Source organism: Salmo salar, chromosome ssa23 (genome assembly GCF_905237065.1).
Source record: "Salmo salar chromosome ssa23, Ssal_v3.1, whole genome shotgun sequence".
Classification (NCBI taxonomy): Eukaryota; Metazoa; Chordata; class Actinopteri; order Salmoniformes; family Salmonidae; genus Salmo; species Salmo salar.
Window position 1 is genome coordinate 8,127,107 of NC_059464.1, and position 25,944 is coordinate 8,153,050.

Here is a 25,944-nt window from a genome sequence, read left to right on the forward strand (position 1 = left end):
ATGCACACCACATGCATCAATCAAAACCCAAATAGGATACTGACAAGCCTATAAAATATTGAATCAATATGGTGTAGACTGTTTTGGATGAACAATAAACAACAATGTCAATTGGTCTTGTTAATGAATCGTTCGTCATAAAACATTAATCATCTCCAGTCAGACACAATGACTTATTGATTTGATCCACCCTGACAAGAACAGCTTCCATTCACTTTTGGATATTCCAATGGGCCCATCTCATAAAAAAAGAAATACAATTATATAAAAACTCAAATATTAATTATTGTACTTTTTATTTCCAAGCTGCCTACATTTTTTTTATTCATTATTACTTCTGCACTTTCAATATGTCAAATTATTCTTTATATTCAGTTTATTATGATGTGGAGGTCTTATACTGCATGGGTCTGTGTGTTGGGTGATTGGTGGTGGTGAGGAGGTTATGTACTGGTTTGGAGAGAGGGTGGTGGTGGTGTTTATGTATTGGTTTGGAGGGAGGGTAGCTTGGCAGGGGAGGGGGGTCTGTAGTGGGGGTGATGGTGGGAATGTTTTCGTTTGGAGGGAAGGTAGATTGGTGGTGGAGGGGTGTCTGTAGGGGTAGTTATGTGTTGGTTTAGAGGGAGGATAGCATGGTGCTGGAGGGAGGTCTGTAGGGTGGTGGTGGTGGTGGGTATATGTTGGTTTGGAGGGAAGGTAGGTTGGCGGTGGAGGGGAATCTGTAGGGGTGGTTATGTGTTGGTTTAGAGGGAGGATAGCTTGGTGCTGGAGGGAGGTCTGTAGGGTGGTGGTGGTGGGTATATGTTGGTTTGGAGGGAAGGTAGGTTGGCCGTGGAGGGGAATCTGTAGGGGTGGTTATGTGTTGGTTTTTATGTTAACGTCAACAGGAATACCCTTTCACCGAGCAGACCTGTTAAATATGCACACCACATGCATCAATCAAAACACAAAAAGGCTACTGACAAGCCTATAAAATATTTAATCTGTTTTTGATGAACAATACCCAACAATGTCAATTGTTCTTGTTAATGAATAGTTTGTCATAAAACATTCCTAATTTCCAGTCTGACACAATTACTTATTGATTTGATCCACCCTAACAAGAAAAGCCTCCATTCACTTTTGGAAATTCCAATGGGCCCATCTCATAAAAAAAATACATATAAAAACTCAAATAGGAATTGTTCTACTTTTTATTTCCAAGTTGCTTCATTTTTTTTTTTTAAGTGCCATTAATGATTACTTCTGCTAAAAGGCACTTTAAATATGTAAGGCACTTTAAATATGTAAACATTTTCTTTAAATTAATTTTATTATGATGTGGAGGTAACTGGGGCTGTGTGTGGTGCTGGTTGGAGAGAGGGTGGTGGTGGTTATGTGTTGGTTTGGGGGGGTGTTGGGGGGGGGGGGGGGGGGTGGTGGTGGTGGTTATGTGTTGGTTTGGAGGGAGGGTAGCTTGGCGGTGGAGGGGGGTCTGTAGGGGTGGTGGTGGTGGTTATGTGTTGGTTTGGAGGGAGGGTAGCTTGGCGGTGGAGGGGGGTCTGTAGGGGTGTATCTTCATCAGGACCTGGATCTCCTCTCTCAGTCTCTGGATCTCCAGGCGCTGCAGCTGGATGATGCGGTCCCCTTCGTCCTCCTCATTCAGACGGACCACCATGTTACTGGGGTTGGCCCTGGGAGACAGCAGGGCTGGGTATAGGGACCAAATACAGAGTGAGATCATGCAGGAGTTACTTTATTGGGAAGTAGAAGTCGACCAATAGGACTTTACCCTAAATTCTTAGGATTTACCCCAAACAACGTATGCCTTCTTGGAATGAAACAGTGACCAGACACCCACTTCTAAAGCACTTACAGTTGAAGTCGGAAGTTTACATACACCTTAGCCAAGTACATTTAAACTCAGTTTTTCACAATTCCTGACATTTAATCCTAGTAAAAAATTCCCTGTCTTAGGTCAGTTAGGATCAGCACTTTATTTTAACAATTTGAAATGTCAGAATAATAGTAGAGAGAATGATTTATTTCAGCTTTTATTTCTTTTATCACATTCCCAGTGGGTCAGAAGTTTACATACACTCAATTAGTATTTGGTAGCATTGCCTTTAAATTGTTTAACTTGGGTCAAACGTTTCGGGTAGCCTTCCACAAGCTTCCCACAATAATACCTCATGAAGACATCTATTTTGTGAAGTGCACATGTCCCTCCTGCAGCAAAGCACCCCCACAACATGATGCTGCCACCCCCGTGCTTCACGGTTGGGATGGTGTTCTTCGGCTTGCAAGCATCCCCCTTTTTCCTCCAAACATAACAATGGTCATTATGGCCAAACAGTTCTATTTTTGTTTCATCAGACCAGAGGATATTTCTCCAAAAAGTACGATCTTTGTCCTCATGTGCCGTTGTAAACCGTAGTCTAGCTTTTTTATGGGCGGTTTTGGAGCTCAGCTTCCTTGCTGAGCGGCCTTTCAGGTTATGTTGACATAGGACTCGTTTTACTGTGGATATAGATACTTTTGTACCCCTTTCCTCCAGCATCTTCACAAGGTCCTTTGCTGTTGTTCTGGGATTGATTTGCACTTTTCGCACCAAAGTACGTTCATCTCTAGGAGACAGAACGCGTCCCCTTCCTGAGCAGTATGACGGCTGCTTGGTCCCATGGTGTTTATACTTGCAAACTATTGTTTGTACAGATGAACGTGGTACCTTCAGGTGTTTGGAAATTGCTCCCAAGGATGAACCAGACTTGTGGAGGTCAACAATTGTATTTCTGAGGTGTTGGCTGATTTCTTTTGATTTTCCCATGATGTCAAACAAAGGCACTGAGTTTGAAGGTAGGCCTTGAAATACATCCACAGGTACACCTCCAATTGACTGAAATGATGTCAATTAGCCTATGAGAAGCTTCTAAAGCCATGAAACCATTTTCTGGAATTTTCCAAGCTGTTTAAAGGCACAGTCAACTTAGTGTATGTAAACTTCTGACCCACTGGAATTGTGATACAGTGAGTTATAAGTTAAATAACTTGTCAGTAAACAATTGTTGAAAAAATTACTTGTGTCATGCACAAAGTAGATGTTCTTACCGACTTTCCAAAACTATAGTTTGTTAACAAGAAATTTGTGGAGTGGTTGAAAAACTTCTGACTTCAACTGTATATGAATATAAAAGTTATTATACAGACTATTCACGCAGTGACACCCAGTGGCTAGAAATATGTACGCTGTACTTCAAAGAAAAGTTCAGGGAACTTAACTCAACCAATCTTTCCAAGGAGTAGAAAGCTGCACTCTATTCTCTTTACTGTAAATCAGAGCGATGAGAGAGAAAGAGGTCACCTTTGAGTGTGTTGGTCTGCTTCAGGCCCTTCTTTCCCATCAGACTCTTGTAGTCATGGACCTGGGAACGCACCAGATGCAGCTGCCGCCGCAGGTCGTTGACCTCACTGATTAGAGTCACGTTCTCCTGTAGCAACCAATCAATTATCCAATTCAGCAATCAAGTAATCCAGTCAGTCAATTAGTCCGTCCGTCTGTCTGTCAGCCAGTCAAGGACTACGACACTAAAACGACAAGCCTAGCTTGTCTTATAAATGGGAATGAAGCCAAATCCACAAATGATATGAAAATAGTTTTGGGCACGCAGACACACTTATCCACCTACTCCAACAGTCCTTTCTGAAAAGTCTCGTCTCTGTCACCTGCATGATCTTGACGTTGTCAGCATGGTGGACCACGCTGTCTTGGGCCAGCTTCCTCTTCAGGGACGCCACGTTCCTCTCCAGGTGGTCCCTTTGCCGAGCGTACTCCCTCTGGACGTTTGCGTCCACGCTAACTTTATCCAGCTGAGAGACATGAAGAGCAGCCATAAAAAAAACGTGTATTCATTCGCTACTTCTTAACAGGAACACACAGTAGAAAACGCTGTCTCACCACGTCACTCTGCTGTGCGTAGCGGTCGTACAGGTCTCTGATGCTGTCCTTCAGCCTCCTGGGCTCTTGGATGAACCCCACACAGTTATGGAGGTCCGTCTTGAACCTGCGTACCAGGGCCTCCCCATCTCTCACCTGTGAAGGAGGGGAGAGGGGGAGGAAGAGAAGGAAACGTGAGGGATGGAGGTGAGACGGTGGGTGAAGACCGTGGACTTGTCAGACAAATTGGGTGACACTGATAGTCAGACAAAGATAAATGCACAAATATAAACGTATGGACCTCTCTCTCTCTCTCTCGCTACGTATACAGTACACACCTTCTGCAGACCCTTGCGCATTTCCTTGTCAGTGGTGTTGAGTTTGAGCTTCAGCTCAGCGATGTCCAGCTCCTGCTGAGTGTTCTTCTTGTGGAAGGTATCCAGCTCCTCCTCCATCTACAAATCACCGGAAGCCAATAGCCTTTTTTTTTTTACATCGTTTTAAAAAAAAATACATTTAGCAGACACTCTTATCCAGAGCAACTCCGTTAGTGCAGTCATCTAAAGACAGCTAGGCGAGACACCCACATTATCACAGTCATGGTAAGTCATTTTTTTCCCTTCACATTAAGTAGTTATGTGTAAAGTCAGTGCTAGTAGGAAAATACAAGTGTGAGTGTAGAGTGTGTGTGTGTGTGTGTGTGTGTGTGTGTGTGTGTGTGTGTGTGTTGGGGGGGGGGCATAGCTTTGATCTCCATATTCTCCACTCTCTCCCACCTCCCTCTATCTCACACAGCTGATCTATAGGACTCATCTAAACCCTGATCAACCCTAAATCGATATGGACCCCAGTGCTCATTTCCATGTAGATGAAAAGGGCCTGAAGTTGGCAGGCGCTTTCAAAAAGTATCAATGACGACAAGTGCAAAAGCAGGAACTGATTTTTTTTTCTGTGAATATTGAATTCTCATTCTAATCAAAGAGCCATTTCAGTTAGCCTACTGTGGACAACCGCCGATAGAACGTATGTATTCAAGGGACATTTCAGTGATGGTTTCCAACAATTTCAGAAATGGCAGTTAACCCGTTAAAGAGCTGATAAAGGAGGAAGAAGAGAAGCCATCTTGTTTTACCTCGTGGATCTGCTCCTTCATCTCCATGATATCATTCTCTCTGGGCTCTATTTGTTTCTTCAGTTCTTTGATCTTGTAGTCCAGGACAAATTTAAACTTTTCCAGCTCCTGGTTCTTCTTCTTCAGATCATAGATGCGTTTCTCCTACAGTACACAGGAACAGGACAATACTTTAGCCTGGTCCCAGATCTGTTTGTGCTGTCTTGCCAACTCATTGTCACACAACAACAATAGGAGTTGGTAAGAAAACATAAATATGTCTTCAGGTCTCTGTATAAAGTTCGTATTCACACTAACTGAATACACATTTAACAGCCATGAGATTTTTATAGTCACTTTTTTAAAAGTTCAATTATGTTCATGGTCCTCTTCCGAACTTTGATCCCATGAAATTGAAAGGAAATGTCATTTTGTATCGGTAGTTCAACAATAAAAGCCCTTTGGTGATCCAAATCTAAATGTTCGGCTTAACTTCTGGGCAGCACCTCCTAATGTTAAAATGTATTATCGTTAGAGACAAGCGAGCAAACCAGACAAGAGAGCGTAGGAACAACAGATGCCAAGGTTATTGCTGCTGAGTGTGAATCTTTATTCATGAAGAGGAAGGTGTTTCAACTGAACTGGGGGATCCTCTTTTGATGCAGAACCATTTTGTTCAAATTTACTCTCTGTCCAATTAGCTGTTTGAAACCATTTAATCGTGTGTGTGTGTGTGTGTGTGTGTGTAGGGGGGTGATCTTTTCATAGGACAGCATCTGTGACATTTACACACTAATTAAGTTTCCCTGTACGCAGAAAGAGAGCCAACAGAGAAAGATGCAAATGCCTTTCTCCCCTGTCTACCCCTCATAACACTGATGGTAAAATATGTACATGCTCTTTAAGAGAAATAACATGCTACAGTGTCTCACACATCAATAGCGCTAACAGCAGCATGCATGTTGTTAAGGTTTTACGCACTGACGCACGTCGTGCATGCATGTGTGCATACCTGCGTGCATGTGTGTGCACCTATGCACGTACGCGTGTGTGCCTGTGTGAGTTCGTGCTCATAGAGCAGGTGTCTGAGTGGGATTAGTCATTAGTGGACCTTCACTTCTCAAGGCTCAGTGCTGTTTTCCGCTGGGGGGGTGGAGAGTCTTACAGTCACCTTGCCTGGTGTGATGCATGGCACTGGGACTCAATCAGGATGAATGGATGGGGGAGAGGAAACGTTTTGATGGACAATCTATAATAGCGTATGAGTTGATTGTGTTTGATTCTGAGAGAGGGGCATTAGAACAAATTGAACTGGAGCACAATCATACCAGTAGATCTCCATGATACAAAACGGACTGTTTTCCTTCCTCAGTGTTTTAACCGTTTCGGTGACGTCCAGTCACCTATGCCTTCCATGTTTCTGCATACCTTGGAGGCAAACCAATCATTTCTGCCTCGCTGCGTTTGGAACAAAACTAACCCTCTCCTTTCCACGGCATCTGACTTGTACCCCCTCACCCCTTGCACCCCTCACCCCAGCCACTCACTCACCTTGTCTTGGATGGTCTCGTCCCGCTCCTGGATCGCTTTCTTCAGCGCCAGGATGTCCTTTTCCAGGGACTTGACGATGGCCTTTAGCTTCTGCTGCTCCAACTTCATCCTCTCCGTCTCCACATTGCTGTTGTCTATATCCTTTTGCAGGCTGCTGAACTGCAGTGTGTGTGTGTACGTGTGTGCGTGTGTGAGGGAGGGGTAGAAGGGAGAGGAGGAAAATGTCATCAGTCACCAATCCTCATAACTCATTGTCACTTACACAAAAGTCATATTCTTTCTGGCTTCCATAACCCATAATCAGGCCTCCACATCCAAAACCATATTGGACAGTAAAAATGGGCAGATTTGATCTAGGAAGAAAGGGAAGGAGACAAAAAAGACAGAGAGAAGACAAGAAAAGGCAACAGATAGACAGAATGAGACAGAATGGGACCAGGTGTATAGGATGGCTGAATATGCAGAGGATCTGATTCAATGTCATCCATTTCCATTAAAGTGATCCCTGTGATATTGAGTGAGCATGCAGAGGGAGCACATTAGAGCCTAACTGTGGACAGATGGACAAGCCCTGCTTGCAGTCAGCCGGCTGTATGCTGCGTCTGATTGGCTGTAATTATGATCTACCACACTGCAGGCTGGGAGAGAAGAGCTGACTGGGAGGTGTGATGAAAAGGCAGGCAGGGGCTAGGTGGGAGAGGGTTGAGTGGGGTGTGTAAGATGGGATGGGACTTGGAAGCAAAGTAGGGGTGAATCTTGCATCCTCCCGTTCTCTCCCCACTTCCTTCTCAAAATATCAGAGGAAAGCAAGGAGAGCATTGGAGAAGATCTGAGAAGAGGAACCTCTGATCTTCTCCTCCAATGCGCTCCTCTTATCCCTCTGATGTTCTGAGAAGAAGGCAAGAGGACAAAGGGAATCAAGGAAACTTTTGAGAGAGATTGGAGGAGTGGGGGTGAGAAGATCATGTCTCTACCTTCTTCTTCATGATGCCGGTGTCTCTCTTCATGCGCTTGTTGGTCTCCCTCTCGTCGCTCAGCCACCTCTCGTAGCGGATCCTGATGTCCTGGATCTCCCTGTCTCCATCCTCCTCCATCTGCTTCCTGCTCTCCTCAAACTTCCTCGCCTGGATACGAGACTCCTCCTGACACTACAGAGGGTCGGGACGGAGTGAGAAATAAGTGGGAGATGATAGAACAAGCTTCCCTCTGACACTAGGACAGCAGAGTCCCTGCCCATCTTTCTAAAACATCTGAAACCCTACCCTCTTCAAAGAGTATCTTAAATATTCCCACAGCACCCCCCCTCACCCCCCACAAAAAATAAACAACACCCTTGCTTTTCGTGTACTAACACTTGACTTTGTCCTACTAGTACTGGTTTTGCTGATAGCTACTTTATTAAAATAATTACTGAGATGTGGTTGTCTCACCTAGCTACACTATACAGTATATATAAAAGTATGTGGACACCCTTTCAAATGAGTTGATTTGGCTATTTCAGCCACACCCGCTGCTGACAGGTGTATAAAATTGAGCACACAGCCATGCAATCTCCATAGACAAACATTGGCAGTAGAATGGCCTTACTGAAGAGCTCAGCGAATTTCAACGTGGCACCGTCACAGGATGCCACCTTTCCAACAAGTCAGTTCGTCAAATTTCTGCCCAGCTAGAGCTGCCCCAGTCAACTGTAAGTGCTGTTATTGTGAAGTGGAAACATCTAGGAAAAACAAAGCTCAGCTGCGAAGTGGTAGGCCACACAAGCTCACAGGATGGGACCCCTGAGTGCTGAAGCGTGTAGCTCGTACCTCGTCTGTCCTTGGTTGCAACACTCACTACCGAGTTCCAAACTGCCTCTGGAAGCAACGTCAGCACAAGAACTGTTCGTCAGGAGCTTTATGAAATGGGTTCCCATGGCCGAGCAGTCGCACACAAGCCTAAGATCACCATCCGCAATGCCAAGCGTTGGCTGGATTGGTATAAAGCTCACTGCCATTGGACTCTGGAGCAGTGGAAACACATTCTCTGCAGTGATGAATCACGCTTCACCATCTGGCAGTCCGACGGGCGAATCTGGGTTTGGCGGATGCCAGGAGAACGCTACCTGCCCTAATGCATAGTGCCAACTGTAACGTTTGGTGGAGTAGGAATAATGGTCCGTGTCTGTTTTTCATGGTTCGGGCTAGGCCCCTTAGTTCCAGTGAATGGAAATCTTAACGCTACAGCATACAATGACATGCTTAAACGGTTCTGTGCTTTCAACTATGTGGCAACAGTTTGGGAAAGGCCCTTTCCTGTTTAAGCATGACAATGCCCCCGTGCACAAAGCGAGGTCCATACAGAAATGGTTTGTCGAGATCAGTGTGGAAGACTGGCCTGCACATAGCTCTGACCTCAAACCCATCGAACACCTTTGGGATGAATTGGAACGCCGACTGCCAGCCAGGCCTAATCGCCCAACATCAGTGCCCGACCTCACTAATGCTCTTGTAGCTGAATGGAAGCAAGTCCCTGCTGCAATGTTCCAACATCTAGTTGAAATGCTTCCCAGAAGAGTGGAGGCTGTTATAGCAGCAAAGGGTGGACAATCTCCATATTAATGCCCATGATTTTGGAAAGAGATGTTTGACGAGCAGGTGTCCACATACTTTTGGTCATGTAGTGTATCTTAAGATGAACGCACTAACTGTTAGTCGCTCTGGATAAGAGCATCTGCTAAATGACTAAAATGTAAATGTAAAAAATTTGATAGAGAAAGAAAAAGGAAAGGTGAAAGAGGTAGCAAATAACAAGGCAAGATATATGGGAAGAGTTAAGTTGAAGAGAAGGAATGAGATACAGAGAAAGAGAGAGGTGAAAGGATAGAGAGTGAGGATAAGAAGGATAAGACAAATAGACAGAGGGCACGAGATCGAAGGACAGAAGGAGAGAGATAAAGAGGGTATGAACGGGAGCTCTGCCTCACAACACAGAGAGAGGTTAGGTCATCCTAGCACGGCATCTGTGAAGAAGATGGATAATCCCATCGTTGGGTGTTTGTTTATGCACCTTCAGTACATCCTCAATTATCCCAGTCAGGACTAGGCTATTGAGATGCTCTGCATTTCATGTGCGCCTCTCTCTCTCTACAGAATTAAATAATAAGGTGATTATGCAGGCCCTGTGGAGCGCTACAAAGGGAAACTTTGAGTCAATGGTGAAAGGTTGGGAAGGCCCAAATCCGTGTGTTTAGTCAACAGTATACTCCGCTGTCTACTATTTAGTATTTTTTTTATATATATTTTTTGTTCATTTTAGCAGACGCTTTTATCCAGAGCGACCTACAGTGAAGAGTGAGTCCATACATTTTTATACTGGTCCCCCGTAGGAATTGAACCCACAACGCTGGCATTGCATGCGCCATGCTCTACCAACTGAGCCACAAGGGATGATGAAAGAAACTGTCAGAGTACTTGAGCAGGATATAAACTATTGAACTGAAACTGCTCACTCAGAATGGCCCTGTTCTGGACAGAACTTCACTGGAGAAAATACATGAATTGGGGTCATTCTTACATGAGAAGTCTCGTTTTGCTACTCTCTCTCAGGGATATGGCCGCTCTTTGCACTTTCTTTTTTAATCTAGAGTGGTCGGTGTCTCAGCACCAATCCATGCCGTGGATTTCTATTCTGCTCTCTACAGGGCGGAAGACTGTGACTCTGTGTGCACTGCACAGTTCCTTCAAGGACTTCCTAAACTGGGCCCTGAGCAGAGAGCTGCTTTGGACTCTGACATTACTCTGCAGGAACTGTCCACTGCAGTTATGCAGATCTCCTCTGGCCTCCCTGGTATTGATGGTTTGCCATCAGACTTTTTACAAACAGTTCTGGAAATGTATTGGGTGCGGGGGAATGAAGCGTTCTGTGAATCCTTTCAGGAGGATTCTCTTCCAGTGTTTTGTCAACTTGCTGTGCAAGTTGAGGGCTAAATGGTAATGTGATGTATTGTAGTGTGGGGTCTTTACCCAATAAAGGGGATATTTTCTCTCTCTCTCTCTCTCTCTCTCTCTCTCTCTCTCTCTCTCTCTCTCTCTCTCTCTCTCTCTCTCTCTCTCTCTCTCTCTCTCTCTCTCTCTCTCTCTCTCTCTCTCTCTCTCTCTCTCTCTCTCTCTCAGAATGAAATAATGAGGTGGTTATGCAGGCCCAGTGTTGCGCCCCCCACATACCCCACCCCCATCCTGCCCACCCCTCTCCCACCACTCACACCCCCATTAGCAATGATGGGAGTTGACGTCGCATTTCCTTAAAGATTCCGCAGACATCCTCGATGGAGAACCCGGTGCTTCGATATTCATTTGTCTCTTCGCTTCCAATCAGTGTCACAGCAGGGGGGAGAGGAGAGGAGAAAGGGGGGACAGAAGGGAGGGTGAAGGCTGCCGCTAAATGCCTGACTAGACTACATCGTCTTGAAGTAAGGTCAGGAGTTTTTCCGGACTACATGATCTGGCCAGGAAGAACTCTGGGCCCTAACCCAAAGTTATTCCTGGTGAGGGGAAAAAAACAGGCCCCTATCTGTGAGGACTCTATATAAAGCCTCAAATCCCACCTCCAAACATCCCCATACAACCCCTTGACATCCTAGTATCCACTACCTGTTCCAGCACCAGTAGTTTCTCCTGCATCTTTCCCTCGTAGTAGAGGGTGAGCTCCTCCAGGGCAGCAGTCTTGCTCTCGTCCATCTGCTGCAGCTGCTTCTCGGTGTCCTGCTGCATCTGCTGAGACTTGAACTGCAGCTCCTGGTACTTTTCATATTCCAGCATCAGCTTCTGACTGTTGGCCGATTCTAGGGGAACGCAGAGAGAGAGACAGAGAGGATATCCAATGAGGACCCTGGATCAAACACAGTCAATGCTATCATGTGCTGCTGTCAATGTACACACTGCAATGGGAGTCATTCAAGTCTCTTAACTCCAAACCTAAAGGTCACTTTTGTTTTCTTCTGAAAGACGGACAAGAACTGAGAATAGCATAGAATAGAACAGAATAGAACAGAATTTACCCATATCCTGCAGCTCTTTGGCGTGCTTCTCCATGACCTCGAACATGGTCTCCTGATTAGCTACCTCCATATTGTCTCTCTCTGTTTTCAGGATCTGACAGGAGAGATGGAGAGAGGGATGAAGAAAGGTGGAGAGCGAGAGGGATATCTCAGCACATGCACCTCACTGAGGTGTTCACCTTACGCCAGCCCAGCCAGAGCCACTTTCAATTCTCATTTCCATGTATCGATCTAGCAGTAGCTCTTATCAAGGCCGACTCCTACAAGGCAAAGTACACTCAGTGCATACCATAATGAGAGCTGAACACTTTTGAAAGTTAAGCCGTGTTAAAAGTATTATACTGAGCTACACGCTTAGAAAAGAAGGCGCTAAGTAGAACCATAAAGGGTTCTTCGTTTTGTTCCTTTTTGGTGCTAGGTAGAACCATTTGCAGAAGGTTCTACCTAGAATGTTCTTTATAATCAACCAATCATTGTACATGCAAAATGTTACGGCTGTGTACGGGAGGCGAAGTCAGGTGCAGGAGAGCAGAGTAGATTTAACAGACGCACTTTTATTCCGGTCAAGAAATAGGCACAAAATGACATCAAAGGGCCCAAAAGAAAACACGGAACATGTACAAAAGTATAGCACGTGAACATCGCACATAACAATAAACAATTACACACAAAGACATGGAGGGGAACAGAGGACTAAATACATGCAGTGATTAGATAATGAAAACCAGGTGTGTATGGAAACAAGACAAAACAAATAGAAATATGAAAAATGGAGGGGCGATGGCTAGAAAGCCGGTGACGTCGATCACCGAACACCGCTCGAACAAGGAGAGGAGCCGACTTCGGTGGAAGTCGTGACACAAAAACACAGATATTAAAACAAACTATTCTGAAAATCACCCTTCATTAGCGCATGCTGGAAAATATGATATATGGTTCTATGTAGAACCCTTCTTGCCTTACAAAGAATTATCAAAGAACCCTTTCCTCCAAAAATGGTTCTTAGGATGTTAAAGGTTCTAGGTAGAACCCTTTGCCTTCCAAAAACGGTTCTTGCAAAAACCCTATCCCCCCACAAAGAACCCTTTTGGAACCCTTTTTTGCTAAGACTGTACAGTACAGTAAACAGACTCAGAGTTACTTGGTACAAGGTAAATCAGATGTTGGGGAGACCAGGGGCAATTGAGACCACTTGAACTAGGCCAGTCCCTTTTTTTAATATAAGGAACGTACAGTACATCTGTCTCAGTAACAGTAGCTGGGGTCAAATGTAACTCCTAAAAAATAAACCAAATACATTCACTTAACTTAAAAAAACACTATTGTTTATGAATTATCATAGACATAAGTAATGCTTTTGAAATAAATATTATTATTTATATGTACGCCCACAAAAACTGCAGCATCCACTGAGAGGCTCTTGCTGCCAAGGGAATGCCTGACAGCTTGAAAGATGTTTTGGACACTACAGTGAAAATGGTTAACTTTGTTAAAGCAAGGCCCCTGAACTCTCGTGTATTTTCTGCATTATGCAATGATATGGGCAGCAACCATGTAACGCTTTTACAACATACAGAAGTGCGCTGGTTATCAAGGGGCAAAGTATGCTTTTTTAAATTGAGAGACGAGCTTAAAGTTTTCTTTACTAACCATAATTTTCACTTGTCTGACCGCTTGCATGATGACGAGTTTCTCACACGACTGGCCTATCTGGGTGATGTTTTTTCTCACCTGAATAATCTGAATCGAGGATTACAGGGACTCTCCGCAACTATATCCAATGTGCGGGACAAAATTGAGGCTATGATTGAGAAGTTGGAGCTCTTTTCTGTCTGCATTGACAAGGATAATACACAGGTCTTTCCATCATTGTATGATTTTTTTTGTGTGCAAATGAACTCAAGCTTACGGACAATGTCAAATGTGATATAGTGAAGCACCTGAGTGAGCTGGGTGCACAATTACGCAGGTACTTTCCCGAAACGGACGACACAAACAACTGTATTCGTTATCCCTTTCAATTATCCCTTCCAATATCTGAAAAAGAGAGCCTCATCGAAGTTTCAACAAGCGGTTCTGTGAAAATGAAATTTAATCAGAAGCCACTGCCAGATTTCTGGATAGGGCTGCGCTCAGAGTTTCTTGCCCTTGCAAATCACGCTGTTAAGACACTGATGCCCTTTGCAACCACGTACCTAAGTGAGAGTGGATTCTCGGCCCTCACTAGCATGAAAACTAAATACAGGCACAGACTGTGTGTGGAAAATGATTTAAGACTGAGACTCTCTCCAATACAACCTAACATTGCAGAGTTATGTGCATTCTTTCAAGCACACCCTTCTCATTAACCTGTGGTGAGTTATTCACAATTTTTGATGAACAAGTAAGGTTTTATATGTAAGATGGCTAAATAAAAAGCAAAATGATTTATTATTATTATATTATTATTTGTGCCCTGGTCCTATAAGAGCTCTTTGTCACTTCCCACGAGCCGGGTTGTGACAAAAACGCACACTCATTCTTATGTTTAATAAATGTATCATATAGTGTGTGTGTGTGTGTGTGTGTGTGTGGCAGGCTTACAATGATGGCAAAAAACAACATTTGAGAGTGCGCTGACACTGGTGCTAGAGGGGGTACGTAGCTGGAGGTTGAGGTACGGGACTATAAAAAGTTTGGGAACCACTGCTGTAGAGTATACTGTAAATACTACAGTATTATCCACACAAAAAACATTGTAGTAAATACTACAGTAATGTCCGCAAAAATACTACAGTCCACACTAATCCACAAAAACACTACACTTTTTTATCTATTGTAAATACTAAAGTATTTCATTTGCATATACCCTGCACATTACCCTCCCCCATATCCTAATTTGTGCCACACTACATGCCATATAATGTGTTCCCTACAGGTTATCGAAAAGAGCAGAAGCTCTGAACTATCCGTTCAGACCCCAGTCCTACCTACGTACAGGTTATGGAAAATGTGCTCTTTTAGTATTTCTCCAGTAGGTTTCCTCAAGGAGAAAGCCTCCACTTCTATGTCAAAGATAATATAACAAAAATACTATTGTAAATACTACAGTAATGTCTGCAAAAACACTACAGTAAATAGAACAGTATATTACAGTCCACAAAAACCATATAGTAAATACTACAAAATACTATAGTCCGCAAAAACCCTATAGTAAATACAACAGAATACTACAGTCCGCAAAAACACGACATTAATTACTATAGTATATACACAACAGTTCTTTTACTACAGTAAATACTACAGTAAAGTCCGCAAAAACACTACAGTGAATACTATAGTATTTATACCATAATATACTATAGTATTTTGACATGTGAGTGTAACCAATATTTACAGTAACACCCTTATTTGCGCATGGCCATTCGGTTCCTCTCAAAACATTTGAATAGTTTGATGGTGCCCAACTGATATTGGGCTCCCGAGTGGCCCAGCAGTCTAAGGCACTGCATGTCAGTGCTAGAGGTGTCACTACAGACACCCTGGTTCAAATCCAGGCTGTATCACATCTGGTGTAATGTGTGCGTGCGTGCTGGTGGCAAGGAAGTCAGGTGCAGGAGAACGAACTTGGTATAAACGGAGTTGTTTAATAAGTGCTCACAAACTCCGAAAACCAACATATACAAAATAAAGAATGTGGGTACCAAACCCATCGCGCACCAATACATACAACAAACAATCACCGACAAGGACATGAGGGGAAACAGAGGGTTAAATACACAACATGTAATTGATGGGATTGGAACCAGGTGTGATGGAAGACAAGACAAAACCAGTGAAAAATGGATCAGTGATGGCTAGAAGGTCAGTGACATCGACTGCCAAACACTGCCCGAACAAGGAGAGGGACTGACTTCGGCGGAAGTTGTGACATCCGGCTGTGATTGGGAGTCCCATAGGGCGGCGCACAATAGGCCCAGGTTTGGCCGCTGTAGGCTGTCAATGAAAATAAGAATTTGTTCTTAACTGACTTGCCTAGTTAAATAAATGTAAAAAAATGTAATATGTGTTTACCACCTCTTTGGCAATCTATAGTATCTATAGTACTATAGTATCTATAGTACTTTAATGTGTAATTCGTACAATCCTAAAGTTAATAACTTTTTTTTCATCATTGGCTGCTTGGCTCGGGTTCATTTTAACACTGCATTTAACACCAACCCAGTAGCAATGACAAAATCTCATGTGCCTAGCAAGGGACAACAATAGTGACATGTCAAATATGTCAATGTTTAGCCAACATATAGTGATGAAAATTATGATAGTTTGAATTCTTGGACATTAATGCTCAGGACAGTATAAGAAAAATGCTGCAGTCATAAAAACTACTTTCACCTGCAAATAGTGAGGGAGAGAACCTAAATGGGCATGTGCTGAGAGAGTTTCATCACTCTAGCTTGTTTCTGTTTGGAGAAATTCAAGGTCCCTGTTACAATTGCCCCGGTCTCCCGTACTAGTTCATGCCATATTAGTGTTTATCTCAGAGCCTATTTACCATCTAAATGTAGCTTCATCACTCTAATTTACAAAATTAATTGAATCAAATTGATGAGTACTATCATGCCTGCTCCTGCTCTCCCTCCCTGGCACTCGAGAGCGCCAGGCTGCTCATCATTACGCACACCTGTCACCATCGCTATGCGCATCAGCACTACTTTGGACACATCTGGACTCCATTACTTTGTTGATTGCCCCTCCTATATCTGTCTGTTCCTCAGTTTGATCGCCGTGTCAGCATTATTGTCGTTATGTTTCCCCTGTCCAGACGCTGTCCTTGTTTGTTTCATGTCGGTTATTTATTAAAATGTTCACTCCCTGTACTTGCTTCTCGTCTGTCCTCAGAAGTACTTTATTTAGTTAAGTTGTTTGAGGTAGGCAAATGATTATGTTTGAAGCCCTGTCTGTCTCACCTGTATGTTGGTCTTGAGCGACTCCATCTGCTGAACAAACTTAGTTGACAGCTCCTTGGTCTTTTCGTTGTAGTTCATGTCCTTCAGACGGAGCTGGTACTCATTCTCCATCTTCAGCTCCTCCACACGTGTCTTCAGCTCTAACATCACCTGGTTCTGTTATAGGAGGAGAGGAGGTAGTGAGGAAGAGAATGAGCGAGGGAGAAGGTAGAGAGAGAGAAGAAGAGTAGTAGCAGTGAAGTGAAGAGAGTGGGAGAAGAGAGAAAAGGAGGCATGAGAGCAAGGGAGGAGAGGGGGGGAAGAGGAGAGGATGAGATGACAGCAGGACAGGGATAATGTGATTAATTAGGTTAGAGTAGGAGTGACCATAGCCCTCGCAAACCTACAATAATGTAACACACCCAACCCATGTATCATGCCAGTGTAATGCTAAAAAAAAAACATGGTGGGCTACCTTCTCCTCCAGGTCTGACTTGGTGATGAGGATCTCCTCAGCGTAGGTGATTTCCTTGTCTCTCTTCAGGCCGCGGCCCTCCTTGTCTATGATCTTCCAGATGAGCAGACAGCCGTCCTCAGATACCGTCAGCAGGTACTGGTCATCAAAAGTGATCACCATCTGAACACAGAGAGGACACACACTTCAACACTTCCGTTCAGTGCATTCAGAAAGTATTCAGACCCCTTTGACTTTTTCCACATTTTGATACGTTACAGCCTTATTCTTAAATGGACTAAACAAAACTTTTCCTCATCAATCTACACACAATACCTCATAATGACAAAGCAAAAGGCTATTAGAAATTTTAAAAAACTGAAATTGAGCTCAGGTGCATCTTGTTTCCATTGATCATCCTTAAGATGTTTCTACAACTTGATTGGAGTCCACCTCTGGTAAATTCAATTGATTGGACAAGATTTGGAAAGGCACACATCTGTCAATATAAGGTCCCACAGTTGACAGTGCAAGTCAGAGCAAAAACCTAGCCATGAGGTTGAAGTAATTGTCCGTAGAGCTCCGAGACAGGATTGTTTCGAGGCACAGATCTGGGGAAGGGTACCAAAACATTTTTTACAGCATTGAAGGTCCCCAAGAACACAGTGGCCTCCATCATTCTTAAATGGAAGAAGTTTGGAACCACCAAGACTCTTCCTGGAGCTGGCCGCCCGGCCATACTGAGCAATCAGGGAGAAGGGTCTTGGTCAGGTAGGTGACCAAGAACCAGATGGTCACTCTAACAGAGCTCCAGGGTTCCTTTGAGAAGATGGGAGAACCTTCCAGAAGGACAACCATCTCTGCAGCACTCCACCAATCAGGTCTTTATGGTAGAGTAGCCAGACAGAAGCTACTCCTCAGGAAAAGGCACACGACAGCCCGCTTAGAGTTTGCCAAAAGGCACCTAAAGACTCTCAGACCATGAGAAACAAGATTCTCTGGTCTGATGAAACCAAGATTGAACTCTTTGGCCTGAATGCCAAGCATCACATCTAGAGGAAATCTGGCACTATCCCTACGGTGAAGCATGGTGGTGGCAGAATCATGCTGTGGGGATGTTTTTCAGTGGCAGGGACTGGGAGACTATTCAGGATCGAGGGAAAGATGAACAGAGCAAAGTACAGAGAGATCTTTGATGAAAACCTGCTCCAGAGCGCTCAGGACCTCAGACTGGAGTGAAGGTTGACCCTAATGACCCTAAGCACACAGCCAAGACAACGCAGGAGTGGCTTTGGGACAAGTCTCTGAATGTACTTGAATGGCCCAGCTAGAGCCCAGACTTGAACCCGTTCGAACACCTCTGGAAAGACCTGAAAATAGCTGTGTAGCGATGCTCCCCATCCAACCTGACAGAGCTTGAGAGGATCTGCAGAGAAGAATGGGAGAAACTTGCCAAATACAGGTGTGCCAAGCTTGTAGCGTCATACCCAATAAGACTCAAGGCTGTAATCGCTGCTAAAGGTGCTTCAACAAAGTACTAAGTAAAAGGTCTGAATACTTACGTAACTGTGATATTTCAGTGTTACATTTTTTTATACACTTGCAAAAAATTTTAAAAAACTGTTTTTGCTTTGTCATTATGGGGTATTGTGTATAGATTGATGAGGGAAAAAAACAATTGAATCCATTTTAGAATAAGGCTGTAATGTAACAAAATGTGGAAAAAGTCAAGGCGTCTGAATACTTTCCCGAATGCACTCAAATCAATGGCCTTTGAATTGAATTCAGCGCGTCATCAAAAATCAAATCAAGTCAAATTGTATTGGTCACATACACCTATTTAGCAGATGTTATTGCGGGTGTAGCGAAATGCTTGTAAAACAGGTTGTGTGTGTTTTTGTGTTGTTGTGGTTCATTATACTGTAATCGCTCAAATTGTGCTGCGTTGTGTAGTATTCCATTGCAATGCACAGTATTTTACTGTTTTGTGAAGGTATTGCAAGTCGTACCTTGGTGACAGGTGAAGAGTGGGCTTGGTACTCGATCCAGTCCTTCTGGGTGGACAAGGGGTACTTGATGGCCCTGATGGTTCCGATGGAGGTTCCAGTGAAGAGCGTGCGCCCAGAACGGGACATAGCGATGGTGGTGTAAGCCACATCTTCAGCGGGCACTTCACGTAGGATCTGACAGAGAGAGAGAAGGGACAGCCAGGGGATGAGGACACAGTGGATGTGCATATAAAGGCTACCAATTTGTTTTTTATTTAACCTTTATTTAACCAGGAAAAGCCCATATAAAGGCTACCATATAAAAGCTACCATATAAAGGGTACTATCAAGGGATGGCAAGAAACAAATTCAGCAGAGGTAAAGTGTTGTTAACATTCAAGCATAACATTAGCGTTATTATGCCAGCCTCATCCAGGAGTGTACATGCACATTTTTAAGTAGAGCTAAGTTACCCCGAGGGACTAATTTATTGAAGTGGATATTCTGTCAGTGAAAGTTGTTTACTTCACCAACACTTGGAATGCAAATAGCCTAATGGGGAAGGATGAAGGCATCCAACATCCAACAAAACCACTGATCTATTCAGGACTGGATAAAACTCTTCCAAATTGAGATGTTTATGATTGTTGTGGGTTTTTCTCTCCAAGCTCCAGCAGCCCAGAATAACTCAAAGGGGCTCTATCTGACGGACTGTATCCTCTTTCCTGATTATTTTCATAGACTGTCAGAAAGATGGCCGTCACTCAAGGATGAGAAGAAGTGACAGCTGAGTGTGAATTTAATCAACTCTCTGGCCCCGGTCATTATGACGGAGAGAGACACATTATTTATTTCCCTTTCAGAACTTCACTTCACACAGCTGGAAACTGACACCATCAAAAAATGTTATGAAGAGTTAAGGGAAATAAAATATTAACTCAAAACAGTCAGCATAGTACCGCTCTCGAGGGAAACTTCTGCATAGTAAGAATAAGAAGATACTTTAGAACTGGCTAATAAGTTCTAACTGCACCCCTCAATTATTAAAACCATCTTATAGCTATTATTATATCCAGATCCTCAAAATGTTCTACAGCTGCACCATCGAGATCATCCTGACTGGTTGCATCACCGCCTGGTATGGCAACTGCTCGGCATCTGACCGTAAGGCGCTACAGAGGGTAGTACGTACAGCCCAGTACATCACTGGGGCCAAGCTTCCTGCCATCCAGGACTTATATACTAGGTGGTGTCAGAGGAAGGCCCCAAAAAATGTCAAAGACTCCAGTCACGGCAAGCGGTACCAGAGCGCCAAGTCTAGGACCAAAAGGCTCCTTAACAGCTTCTACCCCCAAGCCATAAGACTGCTGAACAATTAATCAAATGGCCACCCGGACTATTTACATTGACACCACCCCCAATTTGTTTTTACACTGCTACTACTCGCTGTTCATTATCTATGCAGTCACTTTAGAAATTACCTCGACTAACCTGTACCCCCGCACATTGACTCGGTACCGATACCCTGTGTATATAGCCTTGTTATTGTTATGTAATTTTCTTGTGTTACTTCTTTATTTTTTATTTATTTTTTACTTTAGGTTATTTAATAAATACTTTCTTAACTCTATTTCTTGAACTGCATTGTTGGATCAGGGCTTGTAAGTAAGCATTTCACGGTAAGGTCTACACCTGTTGTATTCGGCGCATGTGAATTTTTTTTGTTGTTGATTTGATTACAAGAAAAACCTGATGTAATTTTATAGCATCATTATAACTGACTATATCTCAAAACTAATACGCAGTTGTCAGAGTATCTGACATTTCAATAACATTTGAATCTAATGTTTTACATCAGCAGTTGTCAAGAAAAGCTTTACAGTAACTCAGCCTAGACCCCAAAGAGCAAGCAAAGCAGAAGCAACATACAGGAAAACTCCCTAGAGGGAAGAAACATGTTACTTTTTTGGGGTCTCACTTGACAGGCCTGGATCTCTTTCAGGGTACAGTCGGTCCCCACGGCGAAGATAGTCTTGGCGTCAGGGGAGATGGTGACGCTGGTGTAGCTGCAGGACTTGAGGACGCTCTCCGACTCCCGCTTGCTGGTCAGGGTGTTCCACTCGTACACAGCCCCCTCCATACCACACGACACCAGCCTGCTGTCATCACCACTCCAGGCTATGGAGCGCACCTGTAGATGGAGACAGGCGAGCCTCAAACAAAATACCCACTTGCGGTCACGTTATCTCTACGACCCTGAGTGTTTCGAGCCAGGTGAACTGACCAGGAAAAACTTAAAGCTATAACTAGGGCCAAACGTTTTTCCTGGTCAGGTCACATGGCCAGGAACTGTTGGCCTGAGGTGAGGCCTACTGGAACTGTGGTTGGTCAAGCGGCTGCCAGATGTGGGTGAGAAAATATGCAGGAGGCAGGCTGCTAGTGGACTAGTTGGAGCTTGCTAGCTAGGGTCTTACTCTCTGATGATGAATCACACCGTAAACCATCAGTGACCGCCCCCAGTGTACCATTCCTAACCTTCCCATTGTGTCCTTTGAGGTTGAGGATGTTCTCGAACGTGGTGGTGGAGTAGATGTGGATGACGTTTCCATTGACCGCAGCAAACAGGTGTCCTCCGTGACTGAAGGCACACTAAAAGGAAAAAGCATACAGTACACTGCAAGAGCTGGAATAGCTAGAAATCTAGTACCAGTGATGTTCAGCTATCTACAATGAGGCACTGTTGGCACTGAGAACTCTTCATTCTGACCTCTCTACAGGCTCGCACGGTGAACTCCTTGAAGGTCCTGATGTCGTCTATGAGCAGGTTCATAAGTCGCAGCTTGTCAGAGAAGCCCACCATGACAAACAGGCCAAACGGGTGGAGGGCGATGCTGAACGCCTCCTCCTGGAACTCCTTATACAGCTCAAGGGTGCTGAGGGGAACGGAAAGGGAGACAGACCTAATAAAAGCTTTAAAGAACAGACCCAATAAAGGCTTTAAAAAACAGATCTAATAAAGGCTTTAAAGAACAGACCTAATATAGGCTTTAAAGAACAGACCTAATAAAGGCTTTAAAAACAGACCCAATAAAGGCTTTAAAAAACAGATCTATTAAAGGCTTTAAAGAACATATCTAATATAGGCTTTAAAGAACAGACCTAAATATAGGCTTTAAAGAACAGATCTAATATAGGCTTTAAAAACAGACCTAATATAGGCTCTAAAAACAGACCTAATATAGGCTTTAAAAAACAGACCTAATATAGGCTTTAAAGAACAGACCTAATATAGGCTTTAAAAAACAGACCTAATATAGGCTCTAAAAAACAGACCTAATATAGGCTTTAAAGAACAGATCTAATATAGGCTTTAAAGAACAGACCTAATATAGGCTTTAAAAAACAGACCTAATATAGACTTTAAAAAACAGATCTAATATAGGCTCTAAAAACAGATCCAATATAGGCTCTAAAAACAGACATAATATAGGCTCTAAAAACAGATCCAATATAGGCTCTAAAAACAGAGCTAATATAGGCTCTAAAAACAGAGCTAATATAGGCTCTAAAAACAGACCTAATATAGGCTCTAAAAACAGACCTAATATAGGCTCTAAAAACAGACCTAATATAGCTCTAAAAACAGACCTAATATAGGCTCTAGAAAACCTAACAGCCAGCCAGGAATAGTTTTTTCTCAGATATACTGTAACTACCATTCAGTGTCTAAAACAACAAAGGAGCTGAGTTAATCATCACAGGCTGGGACACTGTATAGACTTGACATAAACTCCAGAAAATCTGTATTAAAAGGGATTGCGAAACCCGCAGCTCTTACTTGGTCTCAACGTTCCAAATGCGTACAGACTGGTCCAGGGAGCAGGTGGCGATGATGGGCTTGCGGATGCAGATGGACAGGCCGGTGATAGACCCAGAGTGGAAAGAGTGGGACAGGAACTCAAACTGGACCTGCTCCCCCTTGCTCATCTCAGCAGAGGACAGGGTGATACTGTAGAGCTGACCACGATCTGTGCTGGTCACTACTGTCTCCTCTGATGGACTGATGACCAGAGAGACTATCTGCTGCTGCTCTGCATGGCTGGGCTCGTGACTGCACTGGTCTGGGGGGATCTGAATGGAACACATACACGAACACACACACACATATACATGCACACCCAACACAGTTACATTAATACAAACACACAAGTATAAAAACAAAGGCAGAGACATTATCAGAAAACTCTTTACAAATAGCCTGTTTGTACAGAAGGTGCTTAGATTTGCGTTATACAGCTCGCTTGAGTGATTGTTATAGTTTGGTGAAATAAATTCTGTCACCCTGATCTCCCTGGTCTTCCTGTAGTTGTCCTTGTCGTCGGTTCTCTCAAACAGATACACAGTCCCAGGACCGGCCGAGCAGGCAAAGCCTTTCGAGTAAGCTGTGATGACCGTAACCCGTGGCAACTGAGGGGTCTCTTCATCATTTCCCTCTGCACTGTAAAACATTTTATTTGTATTATTATTATTATTATTTTTACGGCATTAGGAGGGTAACATGCACAGACGTTTCGGCTTTCACCTTCTTAGGTGTGCAGGTAAAAAGAAACACAGCAGGCATGGAAATTGTGTGACATCTGTTCTGTGCCCTGTGCAATGAAAGAAGTTGCCCAAACTGGACTATAACTGCCTCTGTGGTATGATATCCAAGAGCACTTTAGATTGGTCTAGCTTTCCTAAACAGCTAATTTGGTAACATCTTATTTCATGGTAGATAGATAGGTTATTACTGTGTCAGCACAAGCCTCTCTCCTTATGCCCACCTGTCTGGGTCCTGTGACATGGCGGTCTTGGTGGTCACACTCATGTCCCATCGGAGGTCTCCAGACTCAAACACCATCAGCCTGCCTGCTTCTGTCCCTGCAATCACCCTCTCCTCAGACATCCAGGCATGGGATAGGAAGTTATGGGTCTCTTGCTTATGGAAGGTGGACTGCTTCAGAACCCCCTCTGCATAGCGGAACAGCTTGAAGACCCCATTCCCACTCACACAGATCTGGGTGTTGTCGTATGGGTTCAAGCTGACCTGGAAACATAATACACTCTTTGGAAAAAGGGTTCCAAAAGGGTTCTTCGGCTGCCCCCATGGGAGAACACTTTTTGGTTCCAGGTAGAACCCGTTTTGGTTCCAGGTAGAACCCCTTTTGGAACCCTTTTTCCAAAGAGTGTATTATGTTTCCATAGCACCTTCACCTTCATTTCTAAGCGTGTTGAGTGTGAGACAGTGCCATCATAATATAGCTTGTGAAAGTAAATAAGTATGTGTGTGATCAGCTACAGAGTTAATATGATAACAGAGTAAGGAGCAAGGACCCGGAATGCGATTTAATGCCTTACCTCAGGGTTTCCCAATGTCGGTGCTGGGGCCCTCCCTGGGTGCACGTTTAGTTTTTTGGCCTAGCACTACACATCTGATTCAAATAATCCAAGCTTGATGATAAGTTAGTTATTTGAATCAGCTGTGTAGTGCTAGGGGAAGAAAAAAAATGTGCACCCGGGGGGGGGGGCAGAACAGACTTTGGGAAACCCTGCCTTATCTATGGAAAAATAACACTGCTATTTTGAATGAACACGCGGATCATTCCACATCACCATTTCCTTGCCAAGGACTCTTCCCTGGCCCCAATGACAAGAGAGCAGTCCGACAATACCTGGTTGACTGGATTAGCGGCCACAGTGGTCTTCACCATGGCCATGACCTTCTGCTTCTCCCACATCCAGTAGAAGAGGGTGTAGTCTGGCGCCCCTGACTGGCCAATGAAGTACTTGGAGTCGGTGGAGAAGGCCATGGAGACAAACTCCTGGACATGGATGTCCCCTCCATTCAGCACCTTCCTTTTCCGGTTCTGCTCGTGCTGCAGGTCGTACACCGTAATGGTGGCCCTCTCTCCACGCTCCGACACCGCCAGGTAGCGGCGGTTTGAGCTGATAGCCAGGGCATACATTCCCTGACTCCTCTCCAAACCTAAGGAGCAAAATCAAAGATGAATCACAAAGACAACATCACTGGAAGTTGGATATCTTTAACAAGTTGTTAAGAGCAACAACAACAACAAATGATGCCAGGTTTATATTTGTCTACGAATAGATTTCAGAGAAAGTGATGTAGTGTCAGAGACTAGCCATATTGTTGTACTCCTGAGATGTGAGCATGCAGATACCTGGGATGAACCTCTGCCATTTCTGATCAATGTTATAACGAACACAGTTGTTCCCGGATGGGAAGATGACAGTCTGCTCATCAAAGTAGAACAGGTTATTGGCCACGCCCCTCCGCAAACCAAAGCTGTAGTGGCACTGGGCCACCACTGCAGACATCAGAGTGTTGTCAAATCAAAGCTGCAGACTAAAATCTGGCAGTGAAAGGAAAGAAGAAAAAACTAATTCAGAAGGGTTTTGATCTTTATCTTTACGATGTGGCAAGCAAAAATCTAAAGGACACTAATTAAATTATTTAAGACCATATTGATCCTTTTCACTTTGATCTGAAATTGCGCTATTGGACCTGTACATTTACATCTACAACTCCTGATCTACAATAGGCACATTTTTATAGCCTTACTTGGAACCATACATTCAACTTTGAAAAATAATGATTCTTATTTAACTAAGCTACTTACATTTATTGGAGAAAAAAAATTGTTGATTCCTCACAACTCCTTATTCATTATTTATTTTTAAATCATTGATACATCCAGAGATTAACATGCTATGTTTTGCCGAGGCGTGGAATATAATATGAATAGAATGTTATCGTTAGATTCTATCACTATGGAAAAGCATTCATACAATGCGTAATTACATAATAAACAATGAATATAAGTTATTAAAGCATACACCCATATCAATATAAATTGAATATGTTTTTTGTCCTGACTCTTCTGGTCTTTTTTTCTCCACG

General features: G+C 43.6%; 1 protein-coding gene and 1 non-coding gene across 3 annotated transcripts; one reads left to right on the forward strand and one right to left on the reverse strand.

Moving 5' to 3' along the window:
* Positions 1 to 1,418: 1,418 nt before the first annotated feature.
* LOC106584022 (cilia- and flagella-associated protein 57) lies at positions 1,419 to 25,923 on the reverse strand. 2 transcript variants are annotated; one of them, XM_045706152.1, is made up of 21 exons: positions 25,205 to 25,923; positions 24,695 to 25,008; positions 23,807 to 24,069; positions 23,325 to 23,481; positions 22,822 to 23,114; positions 21,751 to 21,916; positions 21,519 to 21,632; positions 20,962 to 21,174; positions 19,005 to 19,178; positions 17,017 to 17,178; positions 16,563 to 16,718; positions 11,614 to 11,707; positions 11,207 to 11,397; positions 7,550 to 7,723; positions 6,576 to 6,734; positions 5,046 to 5,189; positions 4,252 to 4,368; positions 3,935 to 4,069; positions 3,703 to 3,846; positions 3,341 to 3,467; positions 1,419 to 1,689 (listed from the first exon to the last, which is right to left on the reverse strand). In XM_045706152.1, the coding sequence occupies exons 1-21, from the start codon at positions 25,359 to 25,361 to the stop codon at positions 1,496 to 1,498; spliced, it is 3,648 nt and encodes a 1,215-aa protein (XP_045562108.1). In that variant the 5' UTR covers positions 25,362 to 25,923; the 3' UTR covers positions 1,419 to 1,495. The 2 variants fall into 2 exon arrangements, with proteins under 2 accessions (XP_045562108.1, XP_045562109.1); XM_045706153.1 differs by lacking the exons at positions 1,419 to 1,689; positions 3,341 to 3,467; positions 3,703 to 3,846; ... (5 more) ...; positions 11,207 to 11,397; positions 11,614 to 11,707 and adding an exon at positions 15,223 to 15,588.
* LOC123729953 (U7 small nuclear RNA) lies at positions 14,601 to 14,653 on the forward strand. Its single transcript, XR_006761649.1, has one exon. It is a non-coding gene; the product is annotated as a U7 small nuclear RNA (small nuclear RNA).
* Positions 25,924 to 25,944: the final 21 nt, after the last annotated feature.

Bases quoted from the DNA above. Each gene is read 5' to 3' on its own strand.
- LOC106584022 (XM_045706152.1), bottom strand. From the start codon at position 25,361: ATGTCTGCAGTGGTGGCCCAGTGCCACTACAGCTTTGGTTTGCGGAGG. The intron at 7,724-11,206 runs GTAGTGGATACT...GACCCTCTGTAG, and splicing joins AACTACTGGTGCTGGAACAG to TGTCAGGAGGAGTCTCGTAT. The intron at 4,070-4,251 runs GTGTGTACTGTA...CCTCCTTCACAG, and splicing joins TGCGCAAGGGTCTGCAGAAG to GTGAGAGATGGGGAGGCCCT.